Source organism: Coturnix japonica, chromosome 23, assembly GCF_001577835.2.
Source record: "Coturnix japonica isolate 7356 chromosome 23, Coturnix japonica 2.1, whole genome shotgun sequence".
NCBI lineage: Eukaryota > Metazoa > Chordata > Aves > Galliformes > Phasianidae > Coturnix > Coturnix japonica.
Genome location: NC_029538.1, coordinates 2,089,300 through 2,110,156, shown reverse-complemented (window position 1 = coordinate 2,110,156; position 20,857 = coordinate 2,089,300). Strand labels below are relative to the sequence as shown.

Here is a 20,857-nt window from a genome sequence, read left to right as displayed (position 1 = left end):
TGGCATTTTAGTATGCTGCTTTTTGGGTTGTTGTTAGTGGAAATTGAAATTATAATGGTATGCTTCACTTAAAAAAAGAAATATAAAAAAGTATCCATAGCAACAGGAACATCGGAATTATTGTAGGCTGATCACTTCTCTAACTTGAGTCACATCACATGCCTTTCAAAGGCAGTCCCAGAGGTGCAGGGTTTTAATGGATTATTTTGTGGATTGTTTTTTCGGATAAACAACTGTATACACAGCACTTTCTCCATCAATATTCTCCTTACACAAAGATCTAAACCTAATAATTGCCAGCGTGCTTCGTTACACAGAGTTGGGAATTCAGGCTTGCTCTCACAATCCTCACTTCACGTGAGGTTTTGTCAGCTGAGTTGGAGCCTTCTGGTTAAATCATGTCAAACAGGAGAATTTCCATCAGGTTCAGCTGGTGTTAATTCTGCTTTAAAGTGTTCAGGCAAAGTACAAGGTGAGGGGAAGTGTTGCTCAGCTTGCTCTGTTGGGAATCTGCCTGCTAGATGGCAACTCGAGTCGATCTTGTGTTCTCTCCTTGTAGAATTCTTATTTGCTATCCCCTGAAAGTCACTCCAACAGAGCTGATGCGTAAAAGCCCATCAGTGTGAAACTGTGCCCAGTCATCTTTTGGATGCTGTCTCTACATCTGAGTCTCCTTGATCTCCTTCTGACCTGAAGCAGTTCTAGCTTTCAGGAGAAAAGCCCCACCAGTCCACACTGATGGTCTTCCTCTAAGCTCATGTGTTACTGCAGTTGAAACTGTGGTAGTAAACTTCTTTACATGCTTAGAAATCTCTGGCAAAGAATCGAGACTTAATAAGTGTTCACATGCATAACAACACCAAAGCTTTGTGTGTATCTGACATTCCTCATGTTCAGCAATTTGCTTTTTATGTCCTTCATTTCCCACTGTTGTGCAGTACGTTCCTGGGTCATCATTTCCTGCATTTTTCCCCAGAGGAGGCTGCAATTGAAGGATGATAGATGTGCAGAGCAGAACATGCAAATTACTGTTGAATGAAGCAATCTTTCGACAAACAGAACGTTACTTGTCATTTAACCTCCGCAGAAGAACAGCTGATGTGCCAACGAGTGGCTGTGGATCTCCGAGAGAAACAAGAGAATGTGTTGGGGTTCTTTTCCTGTTTTGATTTACCTGTAAGGAAGTGTCATGTGAGCATGAAAAGGAACAAGCTCGGAGGAGACAGCTTTCAGGTTCTGAAGGTAGTTGTCATCAAGGTGATGGTAAGCAAATGCTGGTACAGGAACTTGCTGTAGTGTCTGTCAGTGGCTTCTAGATCAAATTGGTTTTGTATGCGTGTTAAAAAAAAGAAGGTGGGTGGGTAAAGAAGGCAGAATGATGCAAAAAAATATGTCAGACCTGCAGATCTGGCTCATGTTTTAAAATCACATTCTTTGTGTCTGCTATGAAATCACGGGACTCTTACATGGTCTTCAACAGAAACCTGTAATTTTGTGATTGAAGCGTGAGCCAGAAGATAATCCAGTTCACTCTCACGTTGGTCTGTTAAAGCCCTGGGTCCAGCAGGAGTCAGAAATGTTCCTTTCAGGTTGAGCATGCAGAGTCGTACAGATATTCTGAGCCCTGACCTTTGCTACCAGACTGCAAGTTAAAGCCAGCAGTTCTCTGGCCTCACCTCTCAGCTGTGCAGTGTCAGGCATAGGATCCAGCAGGTTTTCTCTAACCTTTAGGTGGAGCTTATTAACTCGAGGTTTCTCTGAGCTCATATTCTCATTTCTCAGAGTAATTAAATGAATCCCAGAGGCTGTGTCCTCAGCTACCTGGGAGTGCTTTTGCTGGTAAGGTGGGTGCCTGGGCAGTAGGCGAGAGTTAACCAGCAAGACATGACTGTTCATGGACACAAACAGCACTGAGAGGGCCAAGCCTTTCCTTTTGTGAAGGAAGAATGGGAAAAGATTCTAGTAAAGCTATTGAAATGGGCCCCAAATGGGGTAAGCACACAAGTTGCTTTATAACTGCGATGGGAGAATCTTAGCTAGTGCAGCTCACTGTATTTCACGGGTGTTTCATTCTGCCCTTGATGCCCTGTGCCTTTCCAGTTCTGCTTTTCATGCTCTGAAAATGAGGGCACAGTCTGTCGGGACCAGGACTAATGAAGAGCCAGCAGAGGCTGGAGCAGAACTCTTCAGTTACAGGCATTCTCTTGTCTCATTACCCAAACTGCATAAGGAGGTGCATTCCTGCTGAGCCCCAAATTGCTTCTTTTTACTTCCTACCTGACATAGCAGAGTTACAGTGATCACATTTAAAAATACAGCATCCTCAGAGCAAAGCTCAGGATACAAAACATCAGGCTAACCAGAAACCCACGAGCAGCTCTGGATGCTTCTGCCCAACATCTGTAACATATGGCAGTGACTCTGAGCAGGTCCTGTTCTGCTTTCAGCCTGCCAGCCTGCTCCTTAGCAGCACAAGATGACCAGCAGATGATGGCAGGGTCATAGGGGGCGAAGGGGGAAGGTAGAGGAAGGCAGCTCCAAAGCACCGTTACATCTTTATCAGTTACTTTATGCATTGGTTTTCTCGTGCCATGCATAGACTGGTACTCCACGCTGTCGTTGGAGGGAACCCATGCTGTTGGCTGAACACATCTGGCTGTATATCTGTACTGCTGTGGTGGCATTGCCACAATCCTGTTATTATTACAATTAAGCCTTTCTGGTGTCTTTTAGAATAGCTTCTACCAAACCAATCCCAGCAATGCATCATTACCTGGTCTAATCTAACAATGCCGTAGTGTTTTGTGCTTTAAGCTACCAGCAGACTCCACTAGCACTCTACTACACGGCTTGTGCATCTGCAATTCCCATTCACATTGCAGGTAACAAAGTTTCTAATTATCTAGGCTTCTCTTGTGTCCTCACCGCTTGCCTTTAAACCTTGGAATAATCAATACCAGATGGATTTCTTCTGTTCAGAGTCATTACAGGCCTTCAGGGATTGCTGTGCTCATTCTCACCACGTGCAGATGAGCCCCACTTCAAGATAGTTTCAGGCTGTTGTATGCGTAACGCATCTGCCAGTTTGTCTGTATGGATTCTCCCTTTCCTGATCACAGCTAGATAAAGTGATGAGAGCCACAACAGCTCACACATACCAAAGTGCTTAAATAGACACCGGTCCTCGCTGTATGCAGGTGAGGAAGGGTGGTTTGAGGTTAGGTTTTGTTGTTGGGTTTGTTTCCCTCTGGTTGGTTGCAGAACTAACCACTTTAACTCAAACCAATACAGAGCCTGTCCTCCATCTGCCTGTTCTAACCTGTCATTGCTGTGATACCTAAAAATCTTTGGATTTTTGGAGTTGAAGGCATTCTGGCTATGGATGAGTGCTGTTCCAGCCCAAGAGAGGCATCCCTTCGATTTGTTCTCAGCTGCGTATTTTCTTACCCTCCCTGATGCTGCCAGATCCTCTTAGCAGGCAGCGCTGTCTGACCTTTACAGTCCTGGGGCCATCACTAAGATCAAGGAACCACCGCAATAGTGGGAATGCTGTTGTTGTTCTGTTTGTTTTGATGCAGTCTGCTGCTCGAGGCCTCCCCAGGGAAGAGATCTGGAGGTGAATGCTTCTTTTTTTTTTTTCCTCTTCAGTGTAAGGCTGAAGCTGGGTGTTAAAGAGATCAGAAAAGGAATGATAGAAGCTCACGGAGCAATGCTCCCTAGAGGAGTGCTGGTAAGTAGGTCCCTGATAAAGACAGGCTATAAAAGCCTTCCCAACTGAACCAGTGCTGAAAATAACAGAGCTGGCAGGTGGCTTTCAGGTTTCCTCCCATCTTCTGAACTGCATTATGAAAGTGTATGACGAAGCAAAGCCAAAATATCCTTTGCAAAGAGACTCCAAGGAGCCTTTGGAGTGTCTGATGCATTCAGCATGGCTCCCATGCAACCTGTCCAACAGAGCAGCCACGTGTACCCCTCTCCCCCCAGTGCAGCTATGGGGCAGGGAAACAAGAGCAGTGCACTGAGCGCTCCTCAAGCAGCTGCTCCAGACAGAAGAGCAAGCAGAGAAAGTGGTCTGTACGTCTTCCTTACTCAAGCTGAACTGGTCCTGCCTGTAAACCACAGGAGATGGTGCAAATTCCAAACCATCATCAAGGTGTAGCTTTGCCTCTGAGGGAATACGAGGCCAAGGTTCACAGAGCAGCCAGCAGCGATCTGAAAGCACAAGAGCTACTCATTATTTTTATTTTGACTAGATGAAGACCTGCGGCTGTCATGTGGGTGGAAGGAGGCTGGTAAAGCTGTATGGTTAACAGGCCTTGGGTCAACAGCCTCCCCACAATCCTGCTCTGCCTCCCTGCTTCATAGCACCGTCAGCACTTTGAGTAAGAAATGTCAGCAGAACCAATTATTGGTTGAACCGTTTAAAACGTGGGCCCCTGCTAGACCCAGAAATCAAAGCGCTTCTTTTTCTCCTGTGGTTTTAGTTATTCATGAGGAAGGAACGTGCTCCTGTTTCCCTGTACGCAGGAAGATGCAAACAGCAGATGATTGCTTTCCTCACAGCTCCTCTGCAGCCTACAAAATGTTCTCTTTTAGCTTTTCTAAGTTTAGGCACATCAATACTTCCGTGCCTGTGCTTTACCCTTTCCTGGGAGCCGCCCTCCTGCTGCTGCTCTGTACCATACAATGGTTGGGCTGGAGGTGACCTGAGACCCATCCGACCTGACCTTGAGCACCTCAGGGTGGTAGGGGGACACCCATGTTTCTCTGGGCAGCAAAGAACAGCAAGAATTTTCTCCCAACATCCAACTTTAGGCTTTCCCTCTTTTAGCTTAGAACCATTCCCCTTCATCCTATCACTCTTCCCCCTAATAGACCCTCCACCCCCCAGTGCTGCTCCTCAGCATCCTCAGAGTGCTTTAGGTTTGGGTGGGGGCGTTTATTTCACTCTCACCTCTCATCCTGTGACAGACGTGTACTTTTAATAAGCATTAATGAGGAGAAACACTTCAGCCTGCTGCCTCCGCCTCAGGTATGGTGGTAACTCATGAGGTGAGCATCAGACTGAGCTGCTGTCTGTGCAGTGAGCGTAGCGCACAATGAGGATTTAAGGATTTGGGCCTCAGGTGCGTTCCATGGCAGGAGTTATCTATAGAAAGGGAGGAGTGGCTGTCAACCCACAGAGACAAGGCTCCTTCCAGGGGTGCCTCGACCAGGACGGGCTGTAAGTGTCGTGCAGCCCCTCAGGCATCGAGCCCGCTTCCCCATACGTGTTCTCTCAGCTCAAGGTACCTCAGAGCCCCCAACCAGCCCCACAACCATCACACTCTCACCGCCTCCTCGAGCCCAGCAACTGTGGTAAACAAGCGGGCGGGCCTCGCGGCTTTCCTGACATTCAGAACAACCAATGAGCGAGGCCGAGCTCCACCCGTTAACCAATAGCAAGCGAAGGCGGGGCGAGACGATGGGCGGGGCTAACGTCACGGCGGGCAGGATGCGGGCTGCTGATTGGTCGGCTCCAGAATGGCCGTTGGGCTGGCGCGGGCGGGAGGAGGGGCGGTGCTGCGGGAGCTGGCGCAGTGAGCGGCGGCGGAGCCACGGTACGGACCGGGGCTCATCGGTACGGAGCGGTTAAGAGCCCATAAGGAGCGGGTTGAATGTGCTTAGAGCCGGCCTGAGCCATGCAGGCAGGAGAGCGGAGCTCCCCTTGTGAGATACGGGCAGGCGATGCCCGGTGCCGCCTCCTGAGGTAACGAGGCGGGCTGTGCTCGCTGTCAGCCGGAGCGGAGCGTGTGGTGAGTAACGGGCTGTCCCGGGTGAGCGCTGCGGGGCTTGGAAGCGAGGTGTGGGATCTTGCTTTGTGGGCTGAAAGTTAAACTGGAGAGCAGAGGGGATGTGAGTAACACAGAGATGGGGTTTGAGAGAGCGGTGATGTGCTGAGGTCTATTGGAGCTAAATAACACGCTTCAGCTCCGCTCCGGACAGCACAGCCCGGCAGGAGCGATCCGACGGGCCATGGAGCCCATGGGAGAGGGAGAACGAGACTGGAGGGTGGGGGAGCAGCCGGGGGGGCTGCGGCTCCTCCGTGCGAATAACGCGCTCTAACGCTCTTCCCCTTGTCCTCCCGCAGCGATGCCGCAGCATGAACCCACCGCCTGAACGGGCGGCATCGCTGCTGCCCGGCACCTCCCGGTGAGCCCAGCCTGGGAGCCGCCGTCCTGCACCCGGGATGCGCTGCCCGCCGCCTTCATGCCGGCCGGCCGGACCCTGAGCCGCCGCTCCGCGCCCCGCCGACCCCTCGGGCAGCGCCGCCGCCCCGCCCCGCATCGCCCGCCCGCAGGACACCAGGCAGCGGCGGAGCCCAGCGGAGCATCGAGCCCCGCACCCACACACGTGCGGAGCCGCGTCCCTGAGCACTGAGCACTGAGCCCTTGGCTGCGGTGCTGCCGGTGGACGGTCCCACCCCCGAGGGTCCCACCCCGTAGGGTCCCACCCGCCGGCCGCGATCCGCCGCTCCATGGTGCTGCCGCGGAAGCTGCCGGGGATGCCGGGCTGGCCGGCTGCGTTGGGGCTGCGGCTGCCGCAGAAGTTCCTTTTCCTGCTGTTCCTTTCGGGCCTGCTCACGCTGTGTTTCGGGGCCCTTTTCCTCCTGCCTGACTCTTCTCGTTTCAAACGCCTTTTCCTGCCCCGCCGGGCCACCTCTTCATCCTCCTCTTCGTCATCATCGTCGTCCACGCGGGACACCGAGCTGCCCCGCAGCCCGCCCGCCGCCGCCGAGCCCCGCCACGCCAGCCCCGCAGCTCCGCGTCGCCTTCGGGAGAAGCTCCGAGCCCGCAACGCCGCCCCGGCGGCACACACGGCCCCGGCATCCCGCCCGCACGGACCCGACGGCGAACGCCCGGCCGAGGTCGGCACCGGGGCTCCCCGCGAGTCCAGAGCTCCGTTCCGCTTCGACTATGAGCGGTTCCGCCAAAGTCTCCGGCACCCGGTGCGGGGCGAGCGGCCCGACCAGGACCCCGACATCCGAGCCCGAAAGATGAAGATCAAAGAGGTGAGGACCCGCACGAACTGCTCTGCTCACAGCCTCGTGCCCCAGCCCTGCCCTCACCTTATAGCTTCATGCACCTTATAGCTTCATGCCCTCTATGCTGGCGCCTTCCCCCCATCCCCCTGCCATGGGTACCCTCACTGCCTTCCTCCCCCTCCTCTTCCTCACCTCGCAGCTGCATTGTCCCACTCACAGCCCTGCCCCACTCAATCACTCCATCCATCCCCTCACAGCTCTGTCCTCATCACCCCTTGTCAGCCCACGCATCTCTCATTTCCTTGAGTTCCCAATCCAGGTCCCATCACCTCTCCCTTCTCCATCCAGGGAGGATGATGAGTTGTGGGGGGAGCATCTCGTGACACGTTGGCAGGTGTGATGTCTGTGTACACATGCACACCTCTTGCTCTTAGGGTAGTGTAACAGCATGGGGTTGGAAAGCACCGAATCCAGGTGAAAGGGAGATTTCAGCTTTAGCGTTATTCAGAAACATGCTTGTGTGGTTGTTGAAGAGGTTCCCACCCGAGATGTGGTGTTTGAAAACGTGAAAGCTGGTGGGAGATGATGGAACCGTGCCCGGCTGTGGGGATGTACAGATGGATGTGCCTTCGTGGTCACAGATAGAAGGCTTTGCTGGGAGATGAGCTCCTTGAGAGCAGCCCTGGTGGGGGATAAGCTGGGTGTGAGCCAGCTGTGTGTGCTGGAAGGCTGACAGTGCCCTGGGCTGCATCAGCAGAGGGGTGGCAGTGTGTGTGTGGGGGGGGGTGTTTACCCTCTGCTCTGCCCTCGTTGAGGCCCCATCTGCAGCACTGTGCCCGTTTCTGGGCCCCCAGCACAGGAGGGATATGGAGCTGTTGGAGCGGGTCCAGAGGATGCCAGGAAGATGATCAGAGGGCTGGAGCACCTCCTATGAAGGAATGCTGAAGGAGTTGGGCTTGTTTAGCTTGGAGAAAAGGAGGCTGCAGGGAGACCTTGCTGTGGCCTCTTCAGTACTGGAAGGAGTACAAGCAGGAGGGGGACTGACTGACACAGCCTGAGAGGGACAGGACAAGTGAGAGTGGCTTTAAACTGAAAGAGGGGAGATTTCTGATAGGTGTTAAGAAGAAATTCCTTACTCAGAGGCTGGTGAGACACTGGCACTGCTGTGCAGAGCTGTGGGTGCCCCATCCCTGGGGGCACTATGTTGGATGGGATCCTGGGCAGCCTGAGCTGGTGGGGTGCACCCAGCCCACAGCAGGGGTTGGAATGAGATGATCCTTAAGGTTCCCTCCAGCCTCAGACATGATGATTCATTAAGGCTTGGGGCTGACTGTTCTGCAGGCTGTTCTGTCGCTTGCTACAGGTGGAGTTATCCTCGGGGCTCTGCTTGCAGTGCTGGTTCAGACCCCAACAAGGCTGGTACCATCGTCAGCAGGGTGACGTGGGTGTGATGGAGGGGAGAGCTTGGCCTCATGCCCACATTTGGTGCGTAAAAGCCTGGCAGCCTTACAGACATTGCACTGCAATCCGTGACCCAGTTAACCAAGAACTATAGATTCTGTTTTTTCACCACATTGTCGGGGGGGAGGAATAAGGAAGCGATAATGCATGCTTGGTTTTATTTCTCTTTCCTCTGTAGGTTCCTTACCGATATCCAATCCCAGCACTCCTGTTCTGGCTTGAGATGAACAGGCATAATGACATAAGGCTACTGAAAACTTCCATCAGGTTATTCTAGTCCATTGAACTGAAGTGTGGCCACACACGCGTGTGATTAAGATCAAAACTCAGTGATTAAGGGTTTTCTGATGGTATTTCTTCGGGAGGAAATGAAATGTGATGATGTAGCTTTGGGCACAGGAAATGTGCAGGAAATGTGTCCAAATTGCTGGAAGAGCAGTTCTGCGTTGGAGGGGCAGGGTAATTTATAGCAAAGAAAAGGACACGTTAGGTTACTGTCTCCAGAACATGTTGTTATAAATCAAAGTCATGGACAGGCACAAAGCTGTGATGCAAGGAGAAGTCCTGGGAGTTCATCAGTATTGGAGCAAGGAGGGGTTTGGTCCCTTTCCTCACTTGGCAAGACCCAAGCAAACAGCCTGACGTTGCATCAGGGAGGTTTGCTATGGGTATCGGGAAGGATTTCTTTGCAGAATGGATGCTTGGTGTTGGAACAGGTTGCCCAAAGAGGTGCTGGAGTCCACCCAAGAGCTGTGTGGCCGTGGTGTTGAGGGATGTGGTTTAACAGACTGGGTAGCATTGGGTGATGGTTGGACTTGATGATCTGAAGGGTCTTTTCCAACCTGGTGTGATTCAAGAGCATCCTCCTTACCACCCCACATCTAAACTTCTTGGTGCTCTACCAAAGAAGAGGATGTGGTTGTAGTGTTGAGGCTCTGTGTAAGCTGCCAACTAATGTGTTACTGCTACATTTTGTTCTGCTTAAAATATAATGTTGTCTGGAGTGTAAAATTCACCTCTTCAGCATCTTCTGCTTGGCTGCTGTCTGGGAGAGCTGTAGGCAGCAGTAGGAGCAGCAGAGCTGGCTGCAGATTGAGTCTGAATAGGGGGTATGCATCCTCTTTGACTCTGTGCTTTGTTTTAATGGTGGTACAGAACAGAGAGGAAGTAGATTAGTAAGTTTAAATGAGGTGTTGAAGCCTGTTAGGAGAAAGTACCGCAATTAGCTGAGCTGACGTGTGCGTGCAAGTGTTCTCATTTGCACTGGAGGGTAACTTAGAGTGGTAGGCTCCTTAGATTCAATTTGTCTTGTTGAAGACAAGTCTGGCATCGATAAGCAGTTGTTTTCCAGAGAAGGAAAAGGAAAGCACCTGTATTGTATAGGCTGTGCTCTGTGAAGGGTCCTTGGTCACCTGGAGGGTTGCCTGGGAGGTGCAGCTGTGTGTTACTGTGGGCACTCAGACTTCTTGCAGATAACTTCAATAGAAGCAAATAACCATCTCCCCACATTGAAGGTGGGGACGTTTTAAAGAGGTCTCTTTGATTATTCACCTCTTAAACTGATGTCTGAAAACGTATTAGTTCTGTAATCAGTCGTGCATGGCTTCGGAGGGAATAGTACATTGTATGTGTTAATAGCACATGTCAAAAACCAGCTAATAACCGGTATTCAAAAGGTAACAACAACAACGGGCTGTTTGTAGTCAGAAAGTGACTGCAAAAACGCCACAGTGGGATTCCATATTTATTCACTCTCAACAATTTTCAGATCAAATTGCTTCAGTGCAAAGTCAGAATGATTTCCCCTCCAACTGCTGCTACTGCAAACTCGGCCTCAGATCTGGGAAAATCATACTGTGTGGTTTCTGCCTTTCGCATCATAACAAGTAATAAAGGTTTTGCTGTTGGAGCTGAGCTGACAGTTTTGCTGATGATGGATGAAGCAGAACAGACTGCTTCCTGCAGTCGTGCTCTTGTGTGTCTCATAGGTGAGGAAGCAGTGGGGAGAGAGAACAGCGTTACTGTAAAGTATTTTTATACCAACCCTGTTAATACCATCTAGTGCTTAAGAGCAACCACTGCAAGCAGCTGGACCAGAAAGTGTCTGTGGATGAAGTGGAACGAGCTGGCTTTCTTCCAGTCACGAAGATGGAGGAAAAAATGTGAGTGGTGAAGTAGATTCAATGATTCTTTTACTCTTCAGGTACAAAAGGAAAGTTTCTTTGCCTGATGTCGGAGCACACCCCATCCCTTAACCTGACAGTGTTCTTTGTCCCTTTTGAATAGGGGGATATGCCAAATTCAGTCAGTTTTTCTACTCCTCCTCTGGCGTAGTGCTCTAAGGTTCAACACATGCTGTATGTCCTCCAGGACTGGTAATACTGAAACCCATTTGTTTTACGCAGCAATTCCTTTCATCCTGGCTTTTCTTCTCGTCTCCACCTGCCTTTGCCTCTCCTTGCTGTCTGCTGGCCTCTTTTAACGCTGCTCTAAAGATGCATTTGCTTTTGATAATCAGATCCCAGGGGAGAGAAGGCTGTCAGAGCCCATGCACGCAGTTATTCTGCATCACTGCAGATTAGCAGGCACATACTAAGGTAGATCAGTCTTCTAAATGCAAATATCTTGACAGTTTGTCACTAGAGGTAATTGACAAAAATAGAAATGTGCTCAGGACTGGATTTTGGTGGAGAGCCATTTGCTGTTGGTTTGCTGCTTTCCCATTGTGTGGTTCACCACTGAGGAACCTGAAAGAGGGCAATGTGTTGCTGTCAGGTGCTCCTTCAGCTGCTGTGTTTTTGTTTGTTAGTGCATGGAATGATGTAAGAGGAAAGCTGCAAAGAATAATGGACCGGGTTTCTCAGTCCTGAAACGTCATAATTGTGTTTGGTTATCTTATCTATCAGACATTTGTTCTGAGTGTTGTGAGCCCTCCAACAACCAGGAAGCCGTTGCCTGCTGAGTTAATGATTCTCTTGTGGCAGCTGTCTGAGACAGTGTTGGAATGGTGCTGGGGCCAGGTCATAGAATAGAAGTAGTCCTAGTCCTTCTTGTGATGGGAGGCTATGTGAAAGTGATTCCTCTTCCTCCTGCCAGCAGCATTCTAACATCCACTCCACCAACTCCGTTTCTATTAAAGATCCAGTCCTTGCAAGCTCATTTGTGTGATTTATTGTTGACTGAGGGTCTCTTGAAAGAGTTTATCAGCTTCTGGTTAATAAACTTGCTACCGTGGTTTAAGAGTTTCTTCCAGTACTTTCATACAAGAGGCCATAGGAAGGCTGCGACTAAGTTTCTTGTACATTTTATTAGCTATTACCTTTGATAAATCATTGAACTAATCTCTACTGACTGCTTAATGCTTAAGGATTGCTCTGTTCCTCTCTTCAGAAGTTCATATCACAAGTAGTTCTTGAAAGGGGAAGAGGACAGCAGTGCTTCAATCTGTCCCTCTGAGCAGGGACTGCAAAGACAGATGGACAGCAGGTGATCAAGCAAGAGATGATGAAACTCAGCTGCTTCTCCCAGTCTCTCCTGTTAAGCCATCCCATAGTGAGATAAAGCACCAGGTGTGCCAGCAGCTCTTCTCTCTTTTCTCTTTTAGTGGTTGAGCTGAGACAAAGACAGTTTTCAAACACGTTTCTTCTGCTCCCTGTGTCAGTTCTCCCAATGCAGAACATTGTGTGCAGTGATACAGGTTACCTCTTGCTTGTATGTTCCCTTTGGTTTCTTTTTCTTTCCTCCTCCAGCTCTCTCATCTGCTTATGACTGTGCTTTTTGGGCTCCTGAATCATTCATGTGTCAAGCAGTTGACAATTTGCTCGTGTTGGAAGGGCAGATCAAATACTTGGTCCTGAAATGGAAAGAATGAAGTGTGTGTTGAGCCATTGAGTAAACCTGTGACTGTGCTAACCTTTCTGTTTTCTTTTTTTCCCCCAGTGTAGAAGGACTCCTTTCTTATAGCGTGGATCAAAGCTCCATTCAAAGCTGTGATTTACGTTTCCTGATTAAAGGATGTGAGAGGTTCAGTTATTTCAGATCATCAGTGGCTGAGACTGCACCTCAAGCTGTGGTGTAAATCAGTTCTGTTTATCTCCTGGCTCCCTATCCTGACTTCCACCTTTCTCCCATTCAAAAGCATTTTGTGGTGTCCCAGGCTGAGAATCTCCTCTTCCTGGGGAAGGATGTGCTTAATTGTGAGGGTGGACTTCACTTTTTACATATGAAAACACTTTGGAACTGTTGGCTTCAGCTGCACTGGAGCTTTGGGCTGCTGCTTTCAGAGCCTTCTGGTGCACTGTAATTTTCATAACCGTGCTTCATAGTGACTGTATGGGTATTTTTGCTGTGGGCAAGGAAGGCTTTATTGGCTGACTTCAGTATGGCTCAGGGGCAGATTTATGCACAGATTCTGGCCCCTGTTTAGTCATTCCGGTGGCAATTATATTCCATACCAACAAAGCACGCCAGTTGTGGTCGCACATCCAAAGCTCAGGAGTACAAAGCCTTGTATCTTCTGTTTCTTTTTGTAATTCATCTGTTTGACATCTGTCCCCCAGGCTGTCCAACAGACAGGCTCAATACCTTCCAGATACGTGGGGTTTTTTTCCTGTTTGATTTATTATTTTCCTTCTAGAAAGGAAAAAAAAAAAAAAAAATAAGGGACCCTGGCACTTTTTTTCCTTGCAATCTGCCCATTTTTGATTAGTGATGGCAGCAGCATCTTTTAGAGCATCCCCTTGGGCTCTGGCTCTCCAGAAATGAGAATCTCTTTCAGATGGTGTCTTTAGGGAACGTGAAAATGGCTTGCCTTGTCGTAATGCATGTCTGGGAAAGCAATCTTGCTCAGTGTTTGTGGTTCCACCCACCTTGCCCGTGAATGTGGGGGTACTTGGTGAGAAGCAGATGGATTCAGGCTTGGTTCAGCTGCTCGTTGTATATAATCCATCTGGAATGTTGGTCACTTCTGAAGAGAATTTGTAGTCTTTGTGTGTAACTGGGATTTAGGAAGACTCTGTGTGTGTGATGGGATGAACCTGAGATGTAGGAAGCCTTAAGGCAGCCTGTGGGTACAGCACAGAGCTGGGGGGGTTCCTGCATGACTTGTACTGCAGGCACAGAACTCCAGAGGGGAACTTCAAGGTGACATTTGTAGAAGTACAATTACTGCCTAACTCATTTCTCAGATATTCCTCAAAGCATGCTGCAATGAAGTAGTAGTCACTAAGAAAAGCCGTTACCAAACTGTCCAACCTGGAGTTAGAAAAGGAACCCAAATAACAGCATCACACAAAGCACATTGCTCACTTTTGGGTTCTAGCTGCCTGTCTTTGTCCATCCACCCCAGCAGCAGCACTGGAAATAATCGTTGCATGTTTGACAGGCGTCTCCTGATACGTGACTGTTAGCAAAATAGGTTTGTGAGGTGAAGCATCACATTAGCCTGTAAAGGTAATGGTTTCTGACGTTGCGGTAGTGCTGGGCAAAACATTTGCTTGCTGTGCCTCTTTGTGCATGAAAGTCTGAATGTGTTCATGTGGATATGGCAACTTTGCACTTGGAAACAGCAGCACATGCAGTAATTCCTGAGACTAGCATCACATGGAGGCATCACACAGCATGGTGTGGCTCATAGGTATGTTCTCACAAGTTAAAATACCCTCTCGGTAATGGATGTCCTGCTTTCTGCTGTTGTTTCTGTGCATTCTGCTATCTTCTGCCTCTGAAAGCGTTTTGTAGTGCTCCAGATGTGCACAATTAAGAGAGTTGGTTCCTCTGGGTGCAACTTGTACATCACAGAGTGCAATCTCTGAACGTTGTGACAGCAAGTGCCTGAAAAGCAGCTTAAGCACAGGGGCAGAGGAATCTTTATCACTGCTGTTTTTCACAGAACATCTTAGAACAGCCTTGGTTGAAAACGACCACAGTGATTATCCAGTTCCAACCCCCTGCTGTGTGCAGGGTCACCAACCAGCAGCCCAGGCTGCCCAGAGCCACATCCAGCCTGGCCTTGAATGCCTGCAGGGATGGGGCATCCACAGCCTCCTTGGGCAACATGTTCCAGTGCATCACCACCCTCTGGGTGAAAAACTTCCTCCTAATATCAACCTAAACCTCCCCTGTCTCAGTTTAAATCCATTTCCCCTTGTCCTTTCACTGTCCACCCTTGTTATCAGAGTTTGCTTTTGTTACTACAGCATCAGCTTTGATTGCACTGTGGAACATCAGGTGTTTGATCTGTCGTGGAGGGGCCAAGAGCACAAGTAACGTCTATTCCTTATAGACTTTCTCATAAGCTTTGATTCTACGAAGTGAAGAAGATGGGACTGCAGCTTTTCTCCTCTCTGTACAGTGCCCTGTGCTTTGGTCCAGGCTTGCAAGTTTGTTTTCAAACCTACTGGCATCCTTTTACATCCCGGCATCTCGTTAAGGAACTGTATCTGCAGAATCAGCTGTTCTTGCTGCGATGCTTCCAGATTTAGATGCAGCTGGATCCAGCTGGGTCTTAATGCCTGAGACAGTCCCATCAAATGGTTGTGTTTTTATTCCCTCTTGACATGGTTAAATCTAGTTGTGTTAAGAGTTTAATTAGGAGCTAGTTTGATTCTGTTTTTCTGTTCTCTCTCCCATTCAGCTTTCCTAGCAGGGGCTGTGCGTCAGGAAGAGACTCTTGAGTTCTATTTCTGTCCTTGTTGCTGACAGTAACAGCACTGGGGCCACTCTGTGCTGTTCTCCCTTTCCTCTGGTGTAGAGCAGCCTGCTGGCCTTGCCTTTGTCCTGTCTAAAGCAAATAACATAGAGTGTCTGCTTACCCTCTAACATGAAACCATAGGCAGATAAATGTCCCTCAGTGGAGAAGGGTTTGAGTTGTGCAGTGGATGCTGTTAGGAGCTGGAGCACCTGGCTGCAGTTGTGTGCTCAGGCTGGGGCTCTGGGTATGGAGACAGGAGGTTTTACCTTGTGTTTAAGGAAAAGCTGGGTAGAACGATGGCAAAAGCAGCTGCCTGAGAGGTAGCTCAGCTTTGCTGCAGACTTGCAGATAAATTCTAGCTGCCTTCTAATGTTCTGACGTGGTTTTTGTGCGGATATTTTAAAGTCTGAAGTACTACTGAGAAAGCAGCAGATAAAAGTGGTCCCTGGAGACTTTCAAGGCTAGGCTGGATGTGCTCTGAGCAATGTAATGGGGCTCTGGATGTCCCTGCTCGTGGCAAGGCAGTTGAACTAGATGGCTGTTAAAGGTCCCTTCCCACTCTAAGGATTCTATGAATCTGTCTGTTGTTATCTGTCAAATTATCTATTTAACCCAGCTGGGGAAACTATTCAACATCATACAGCAGGAGAGAAGGTCTGGGTTTGAACAGAGCTGTGGGGCAGCTGGCAGGGAGATGGGGAGGAGATAGGAAAGAGCAGGGTCTTGTTTTCAGAGCTGCTGTGGCAGCTGGTATTCCTGCAGCTGCAGAGAAGGGGGGACAAAAGCTGAAAGAGGGGTTTGATGTTGGGAAGAGGCTCCTCTCTATGAGGATGGTGTGATCTTGGAGCAGGCAGCCCAGGGGACTCACTGGTGCCCCATCTCTGGAAGTGTTTGGGGCCAGGTTGGATGGGCAGCCTAATGGAAGGTGTCTGCCTAGGGCTGGGGGTTGGCACAAGGTGATCTTTGGAGGTCTCTTCCACCCCCAGCTGTTCTCTGATGATTCTGGAAGCATCTGCTATAAATCAGCTAAAAGCTGGGACTGCTGCCTGTTAGATGGCAGGCAGCATGGTAAGAACAGAACCTAAAATTGCAGATCAGTCTCTGTGATTTTCGTGGTTCTGGTGCCATTTTTCACGTCTAAAATGATATCGCGTTGTTGCTGATGTGTGGTGATCTATCATGATTAGAATGGCATAAAATATGCCTTGTTTATGTGGATGTACTGTGCAGTTTTCCATCTTGCACATCTCGGCTCCAGCCCCTTCTGTTTCAGCTCGGTGCTTGGAGACTTGGCAGGAAGAAAATCCTGCAGAGTACATCACAGTCCCCCATACAGCTTAGAAACGTGAAGTCCCCACTTGTAGAAACGTGATGGATCTCTTTGGTGGTTTGGAAGATCATGAATTTGGAATGGAAAGACAACTGCAGAAAGCAGAAGGAACAGAACGGCACTTTGCTGGCAAAGTGAAAGCTGGATCCTGGAAAATGAAAGCTCCGTGTTGTGCATCATGCCTTTTCAATGCATGGGGTTAAAAAGCAGTGAGCAAAGGAAAGCTGACAGCCCTTTAGTATGAGTAGGCAGCAGATCCAGCCTCATCCATCTCTGTGTACCTGATCAGCAGCGCGGGACAGGAGAGGGCAGGAAGGTTGAAGGCACCACAGCCAGCACAGCCCAGGGAACCATTTCATTGTGGGACTTCTTGTACCATCCTGAAAAATGCAGCTTGGGCTTCTTGCGTGCTTTGAGGAAGAGCCTTCTGACCTTCTCAAATAGAGGGGTTAGAACTGGCGAGGGAAGGAAATAGCTTGAAATTTCCTACTTGGCTTAAAATGCTGCTGACTCAGAATTACAGTGTGAGGAGTTCTGTGCAGCAAAGTAGTTGTTTCCACATCCTGTCCATGTGCGGGAAGGGTGAGTCCTTCCTAAGCTCTGATTTAGAAGAGAAATGACCCAAAGATGATTACCCACCTATTTCCTTTCTTGCGTGCAAACCCGGTCAGTCACTTCTATGGAGGGGAAAAAAACCAACTTTCCTGCAGAAAGCTGCAAGGTGAAGCTGTGAGTTCAGGGTTCCTTACAGATCAGTTCTGTTATGATGCTAAAGGAAGAAAACTCCCCATTTTGAATAGTGCTGCCGCTGGAGAAAAACAAAACAACCAGATCTATAGGAAATGAATTTCCCAAGGCAGATGGTTGGTGTATATTCAAGTGCGTTTTATGGAGGGTTTCTTCCTTCCCCCATCATTACTTCTTTTCCTCAGGACAGTGAATGTGAGCAACTGATTAACCCTCAATGAGTGCTCAGAGCCTGGGCTGACTTGCTTTGTCCCCCTTTCCTTCTCCTGGCAGTGTGGGGGTCTGAATGTTATCCATCAGTGCATGTTTTCCTGAGTTCATGTGACCAGCTGGGTGGAATTCTGCTATGGAACCTGGAGATGGACATTCTGTGCACGTGCTGGTGTTGGGTTTGTAGAACACACAGCCAGAGAGGAGGACAAAAGCAAGAGCTGAAATGACAACAGGAACCTCAGACCGAAGTAACCTGTGTCTTCTGGTCCTGAAATAAAGCAGTGAATGCTCTTATAGCTGCTAGGCAGCATCACTCCGAGGTTTGTTTCAAACCGTTGTGTTCTCTCACGTTTCCTGTTTGCCTGAAGGATTTTGGAAGACTCTTTAACTTTGTTGAATGATGCTGGAGAAGAATGTAGTTGGTTTTCTGAATCAAAGGATACGTGGGTCGCTGAGATGCTGGGGCTGAACTTGCTCAGAGCTGGGCTGTGCCTTATAAAAGGGAGCTTTATTTGAAGCGCTCCTTAGAAGCTGACAAATCCTGGTCTCTCTTAGCTAAAGAGAAGTTTAATTTTTTCCAATGAGATGAAGCCAAAGGGGCAGGAGGAGAGGAAAAGCTGTGCTGGTGCGTGTGTTGGAACACACACAAACCTTGCAGTCCTCCAGGGAAGGTTCATGTGCTGAGCGTGGGCAGGGTGGCTCATGTAGCCCAGAAGGAATTGCTTGAGTTGGAAGGGGTCCTCAGAAAACACCCAGCCCATCTGCAGGCCTCTGGTAAGAAAGCACTGCTGAATTTTGATAGGGAGATGCCCAAATGCCCTGGATCTCCCCTTTCTTCCTAGTGAAGGTGCTCTGTTAATAGAAGGAAAGCTGCTCTGCAATCCTTAGAGACCATTTTCTTTTTCTGCTTGCTCACTATTGAACACATTGTGTCCTTCTTTGCCAAAGCTGTACATGTCCCTGCTGTCAGGTGGGTGGGTTTACATTTCAATTGACTCCTGTTGTCAATATCACAAAGAAATGTGTAAACTCAGAAATGAACATCTCTGTTTTTAGATGTACATCAGGTTCAGCCTTACATTTTTAGCTCATTTTAATGACCATTCCAGAACCCCAGTGCTCCTCCAGTAGGTGCTGGTCATTCAGAGCCTGAGGCACATTTCCATAGCTCCTGCTTGGTTTGTATGGTGTGGGGTAAAAGCAGGTTCTTGGTATGTTTAACACTGCAGTGCTTCAGAAATGCACTCGGAGAGCTGAGTTTGAGGCTGCTCAGCACAGCACTAAAAGCAGCCCCATTCATTCGGTGTTCCATGCGGATTAAGGATGTTATAATTAACGAGCCATCAGCTGCCAGTTCTACCAGCATCTGGGAAAATATCATCTCTTCCCAGAACTGAAGTTCCGAAAACTTTGAGCTCAGTGCTATAATTCACTTTTTCTTTTTGCAGATGATGAAATTTGCTTGGGATAACTACAAGCAATACGCGCTTGGAAAGAATGAGCTGCGACCGCTGACTAAGAACGGCCACATCGGTAACATGTTTGGTGAGTTCTGCATCCATTTCAGTCTTGTTTTTAAGGTTACACGTCCACATCACTCCTTTCTCACCAATGCAGTGAGGGTTCTGCAGCACATTTGATCTTTCTTCTTCCATTTTATGAAGTGATGCTCCTAGGAGTTCTCTATCTGTGCCTTCTTGCTGGTGATCTCCTTCCTATAAGCAGAGTGCTCAACCTGCATTATCTCTGGCACCAAACACATCCAGGAGTAACATTAAAACCAAGCTGTATGTTTGTTAAAACATAAAGTCGGTCCAAATCTGTCAATTCCACTGTTTTGCTTAAGTTTATATATCTCAGGACCTGACCAAACTGAGCATTTTTCTGTCATTGCTCCACTGCTGAGCAAGACGTGAATTCCATGAAATATTGAACGAGTGAATGAATATTTCAGGCTCTTTATGCCACGTGGTTACTTGCATAATTCTGCTCTTTAGCAAATTACCTTTTCCCTTTGTGATCCACTTGCATAATTGCGGTGCTGTTCTCATGCTCATTCTGACGTGATGCTCTCCAGGTGTCCCAGCCCATTTCTAATGTGGGTTGTATGACATGTGGCCTCCTGTAGGAGCCTCTTTAGCTTGTGGGAGCTCGAGATGTGTGCAAGTGGATGTTTGAAGGTGGAAATAGTGTCCCCTACGGTGCCCATAACCTTGAAGAGCAGCAGTGCTGCTGAGGAGATCCCCTGGTGGAGATGGCAGAGGAAGAAGGGCTGCATTGCAGTTCAACCACAGCTGTGGGAGGAGAAACCTGTGGGTTCCACTTGTGGCACCACTGTCAAATCTTTCTGTTGCCGCAGATGAGGCACTTGTCTATTTTGTTCCTGCAGAGATACCAGAAGAGTTAATTACATCTGGTTGCGGTGTCTCTAAGTTTCATGGAAGCTGTGTTAACAGTTGCTGGGGGCCTGGAGTATGCAATTTGGGAAGTGAGCACTATGTTGCACAGGCTGTGTATGCCCAGATACTGCACTTACATAGTCTCACTTCTGTCAGGAGCGGTGATTTGGGTTTGTTCTTCCTTTCCCTTCCTCTTTTTCCACCCCAAGAATACCCAGAGTTGAGGATTTGCATTAACTTCAGCTCTTAGTTAAGCACTTTACAACTTCTTTCTAGTACGCGTGTCAAAATTCCTGAAGGAGCTTGAATACAGAACAGAGAAAAATAGTGAAAGCTTTTACGTTTTTATTACAGCTTGAAATGCTCATTTGAAAAGCTGGAACAGGAGAAAAACAAAAGCACTATTAATGTCACATCGTGTCCTGTGGGCTTCTTCAAACACCTTCACTATTAACATCCTTATTGTGGGGCTGATGTAGACCAGATCTGCTTTGCTGTGTTCAGCAGCTCTTGAAAACGTTTGATTTGAACCAGGTAGACTGAAGTCCCTTCAGAGTTGAAGATTGAGGTTTAAGTCTTAGAAAATAAAAGCAAACCTGGAGGAAGAGTCCTGGCCTAAGAAGCAAAGCATGGGTGCATGTTCCAGTATTTCTGTTTGCATCTGCAGTCTCTCTTCAGCTCTTTGGATACGAGGACAGCTGCAAAGTTTGGATGGCTGGGCTTTGGTCTTGGCCTGTCTTTGGTGAGAAATGGAACAAATTTCACATTACCTCAGTAAAACTGTTAATCATCCCATGCTCCTTCATGAGTTTAATGAACTTCCCATTGACCCCGAGCACAGTTTTGAGTTTAATGAGGCCTAAAAGTAGGACAGTGTCTTGGGATCTGTCAGAGCAGTAAAAGGGAGGATAAGGAAACAAACAAACAAAATGAGGAAAAACGGCCAATAGAGCAGCAAATGAAAACAGAAGGGAGAAAATCCTCTGGGGTTG

At 48.5% G+C, this 20,857-nt stretch overlaps 1 protein-coding gene and 1 long non-coding RNA gene across 2 annotated transcripts in view; one reads left to right on the top strand and one right to left on the bottom strand.

The window, feature by feature from the left end:
* Positions 1 to 2,717: 2,717 nt before the first annotated feature.
* On the bottom strand, positions 2,718 to 5,421 carry LOC116654349. Its single transcript, XR_004309540.1, has 3 exons — positions 5,334 to 5,421; positions 4,955 to 5,149; positions 2,718 to 4,212 (listed from the first exon to the last, which is right to left on the bottom strand). It is a non-coding gene; the product is annotated as an uncharacterized LOC116654349 (long non-coding RNA).
* A 125-nt stretch (positions 5,422 to 5,546) lies between these two features.
* The window catches only part of MAN1C1 (mannosidase alpha class 1C member 1), a 41,231-nt gene continuing 25,920 nt past the window's right edge, over positions 5,547 to 20,857 (top strand). The window contains exons 1-3 of the mRNA XM_015883364.2: positions 5,547 to 5,795; positions 6,131 to 7,051; positions 18,915 to 19,011. Coding sequence (XP_015738850.1) covers positions 6,518 to 7,051; positions 18,915 to 19,011 — 631 coding nt within the window. The 5' untranslated portion in view covers positions 5,547 to 5,795; positions 6,131 to 6,517. The remainder of the gene's footprint in view (positions 5,796 to 6,130; positions 7,052 to 18,914; positions 19,012 to 20,857) is intronic.